General features: G+C 49.6%; 1 protein-coding gene across 1 annotated transcript in view; it reads right to left on the bottom strand.

Moving 5' to 3' along the window:
• The window catches only part of TDRD7 (tudor domain containing 7), a 48,051-nt gene extending 44,398 nt beyond the window's left edge, over positions 1-3,653 (bottom strand). Inside the window, exons 1-2 of the mRNA XM_009285058.2 lie at positions 3,549-3,653; positions 3,209-3,430 (exon numbers count right to left, since the gene is read on the bottom strand). Of these exons, the coding sequence (XP_009283333.1) occupies positions 3,209-3,415 (207 nt within the window). The 5' untranslated portion in view covers positions 3,416-3,430; positions 3,549-3,653. The remainder of the gene's footprint in view (positions 1-3,208; positions 3,431-3,548) is intronic.
• Positions 3,654-4,354: the final 701 nt, after the last annotated feature.

The following is a 4,354-nucleotide window of genomic DNA, read 5'->3' as shown; positions in this document are numbered from 1 at the left end:
TGCTTGCGTGCGTGGCTTTTGCTTTCCCTATTAAACTGTCTTTATCTCAACCCATGAGTTTTCTCACTTTTACCTTTCTGATTCTCTCCCCCATCCCACTGGGAGGGAGTGAGCGAGCGGCTGTGTGGTGCTTAGTTGCCGGCTGGGGTTAAACCAGGACACCCATGCTGTGGGCAGTTGTGTACAGCCACTTCAGAGAGATGCCCATTTCCAGAAAAGAATACAAGAGCTTTCCTCATACTCCTGGTTAACAGGCATTTCCCTGTTTACATGGATGGACCACCTTCAGCCCTGCTCTGTTCTCAAGGTCTCAACATAAAAGATTTTTTGTTCGTACACAGTTTATCATAGTTTCATAAATGCATGTCTTTGGTACATTTCAGGTTTTTCCTGTCACTAATGTCTTAAGTTATTTTCAGCATTTTCTTCCCTTGCTTTCACATCATAGTGACTTTTAAGTTTAGCATAAATGATGGTCTGAGTTAGAATGAATTCAGATGTAAAAAGAGATGGGGTAGACGAATTCACTTGCACCAGACCAAAGCAGTCTTCCAATTCCTCTTTTTGGAGGGGCCTAGTTATTCGAGCAGAAGTCAAAGTTTCCTTAGAGGAAGGTGCAACCATACACTGCTTGTAACTGAACATGAAGCAAAGCAAAGCAGGCTTCCTTGAAATGGCACAACCACCTGTTGCAGATGCACAGTATTTCAATTTCAGTCCCCTTGCAGTGTTTTCTGTATACTGAATTTAATCCTCATCCTGTGTGGAAACTGGAGAACATACCTATCATGTGAAGGAATCATTGTCAGCGTTCATCTTTCCTGTATTCAAGAAGGCTAAATTAGTGTTCAGTAGTAAGAGGAACAGTGGACAATTTATATCATTGCCTTTCCAACACAATGCGTCTGTTCCCAGGCAATCAGTTACCCAGGCAATATTCATCTCGCACAAATCCTTTGATTTAAGGAGCTTGTAACACGTAGCACTCTGAGATCAATTTCTAGTATTTACTGCGCACTTTATAGGATTGCTTATTGAATGTGTTTCTTGTGGTATGTCTTGGACAGCTGCCCTAGCAGTAAGGAAAGTCCTTTTAGGACTACCTAGCTCAACCAGGATCATCAACTGCTAACAGATCTCTGCATGTGCGAGTGTATCTTGCTTTCCTGCCCCACTGTCCCCAAAGTGATTAAAGGAAGAGGCAAGGGTCTTGGCAGTCTTTTTGGAGGTCAGAGTACTCTCAAAGCCAGGAAGAGAGACTGCTTGACTGCATGCTTTTGCAGCAGGCTTGTGTGGACTCTGAGCTATGGTCTCAGCTTATAACAGAGCTCAAATATTCTGGAGAGACGTGAACGAAGAGCAAAGCATTATATTGAAGTACTGCCCAGGTCCTGTATCAGCAAAGTATGTGGGAGCAGTCCCAGCTAGTTACCAGCCCATGCCAGGGCATAACCACACTAGCCATCCTCTGCTCAATGTCTGCCCAGGGGACACTCTGGACAGCGGCAACAGGAAGGTCATAAAACAGCAACGTGGGCTCAGTCTTTGCGTCTCTCCTGCCTCCCAGGTGTTCGCAGGGTGCTTCCTCTCAGTTGCTTCAGTCATGCAGAGCATAGTTGGCACTCCTAAACCAAAGCAAGTCCTGCTCAACTACCTCAAGACTCCCATTTCGTAGCTTTCTCCTTTTCAACCTCCTAAAGCCACATTTCACTCTCTCCTTACAGCTGCCACAGAGAAGGTACCGCCTCTAGTGCTATCCAAGAGTCCACAAGGCTCTCAGCACACATGGTATTAGAGGATAAGCAAGGCTCTCAAGGCAATGAGAGGATACCAGATTACACCCTGCAAGGCCCTAGTTAGAAACAGATGGCTATCTGCCAGAGCCACCATGATGAAGCATTAAATTGCAGCATCACAAATGTTCCCAGAGGTACCTGCATTCATGTTACTGATGTAGCTGCAGCTGATGCAGGCTTGGAGCAAGCGAAAAAGAACCCCAAACTTGGATACCTGCTGCAAAAGGGCAAATTCTGACAGTTGTAAAAACGCAGCAAGGGAACCTCTTGCTTAAAAACAGCCACATTTCCAGACATCAGCACAAAACCCAGGACACTTCTCATCACACTCTTCATAGCTAACCAGGAAGACCTAGTTCCGAGTTCCCAGATGCCATCCCAATCCAGCTGAGCCAACAAGGGGGCTCAGCCTTAAGTGCTGTCTCTCCAGACCTGCTGTGACAGCCATATATTGTGCCAAACGTCTGCTAGCTTTCTCCTCTCCCACACACTACATAGACTTCAGGAACCCAGACATAGCTCCAATGAGGGAGAGGCTTTAAGCTCTCCACTCAAACAGATCATCTAGAAGTCACACAGCCATGCCAACCATCAAGAGAATGCCTTCTGACTCAAAACCAGGAACTCCACACTATTGGACAAGGAGGCTTGTGGTCCTGGCAAGCTGCTTCCAAGCTGGCAGCCATCAAGAGACACAGGCTAGTGCAGCAAGGCCAAGGAATAAAGGAGAACTCTCCCACCACACTAATATTCTCTGCTGAGCACTGCTCCACCTTCTCCTTGACCTCTGTGCTGACTCCTTGTCCCTTGCACACTGCTAAGCTGAGGCATTGCAACTCTTGCATCAAGGCACCTCACTTGCAAGGGCTCTTCCTCACCTTGGCAAGGCTTCACAGTCCTGCGGCACTGCAACTCATGACAAACAAGAGTGCTAAGCCTAAAGCAAGCACTGTCAGGCTTACAAGCAACAGCACTCACAACAGTTTCACTATAGGAAAAAGATGATGCTAAACTCCACGCTGAATAGATGATCAAGACACACACGAGTTCACCGTCTTTAAGGTCCCAGGACAACCCACCAATATTCCCCCCCCCCCGCATTAGAAATGCTGAGACAGGGACCAGAGCTCTACAGTCACACAAATTGTCTTTCCAGCCAGAACTCCTGTTTCCGGGAAAATGCCCTGCAACATTCCACCTTTTGTAAACACAACTTCCCAGTCTGCATGCAGAGACAGAAAAATAAGGGGCGCTTGGTCTATGCCACAGCTTCCACTTCTCCCAGCATTAGTGCACCACACGCATGCTACAGTACTTTTGTCAGAAATCCATGGCACAGGCAAAGGTAAAGTTATGAACCATGCACACTTTAAAAACACAAAACCCATTTCTGAACTGTAACTGATTCTTACCTCTCCCATTTTGTTCCCTTCCATTCTGACAACTCCTGGGATGCTCTGCAAGTAGCCTTCCAGTGTGCCATGTCCCAGGTGCCTGAAGGGAATCCACTCGCCGGTCAGGGATTTGTACTCACCCTGAAGCTCTGACAAAGGTATGCCATTTTTAAAGGGATGAAGAACAGCTCGCAGTGTTTTTGCAATAAGTTCAGGCTCCTGCATCTTCACCTATACCCCCTCCACCCCAAAAGAAAAAAAAAAAAGCATTTTTACATACACAGGCTAAAAACACCAGCTTTTACTATTCAACCTCCCCTGCAAACAAGCAAGGATTCAGTGGCTCTTCTTTAGAGACCTTAATATTCCTGGGTACACTTGTAGGGGCCTGGGTCTGCGAGCCAAACAGAGGGTGGTATGAAACAGACGAGGCATGACATTGTCAAAAAAAGCAGCTGAAGGAGCACAGCAGCCCCTGTGCATGGGCTGGCCCCGCCAGCCAATCACCACAGACCCGTGGCCAGAAGAGGGGCGGGGCTGCCAGGCAATTGGCCCACGTCACTGCCTGCAGGGCCAGAACTTCCACCCTAAGAGCAGCAGTGACCCGCCGCCCCCACCTCGCTGCCCAGCGCTCCCTCCGCTCATGCCCCACGGTGACGCCGGGTAGCTCACGGCCGCTCCTCCCTCACGCAAACCCACATCCCTGCGCCAGCGCCCACGGGGCACGTGTCAGCTCTGCCATGGAAACTGCATGCAACCGGGCCATGCCACGTCTTACCCACAGGCGCACGACGCCTCGACTCCACAGATGCCTCTTCAGAGAGAAAACCCAACAGAAGCGAAACCCGCTCCCTGCAAGCTGGGGGCTGCACACAGCAGGAGCGCCACAGAGCCAGTGCCAACACCATGCCGTCTCATCACCAGGCAACTGCCCGTCCGGAGAAACACGCGCCCGCCACTGCGGCGCTGGTAAAGGTGTGAGCAGTCCACTGCTTCATCTCCGACAGCACCTTCCCTGGTGCCACAGGCTGCTAGAGCGCTGGCGGGATGCTTCTGGAGAAGACTTACCTGCCAGCAAAGGCTCCCGCCCAGGAAGTCTGGGCAGTTCCCGCCCAGGAAGTCTGGGCAGTGCAGGAGGCGGTTTCGAAGCGGGGCGTGAGAGCT

Source organism: Aptenodytes forsteri, unplaced genomic scaffold (assembly GCF_000699145.1).
Source record: "Aptenodytes forsteri isolate BGI_AS27 unplaced genomic scaffold, ASM69914v1 Scaffold167, whole genome shotgun sequence".
Lineage (NCBI taxonomy): Eukaryota > Metazoa > Chordata > Aves > Sphenisciformes > Spheniscidae > Aptenodytes > Aptenodytes forsteri.
This window is presented reverse-complemented; position numbering and strand designations above follow the sequence as displayed.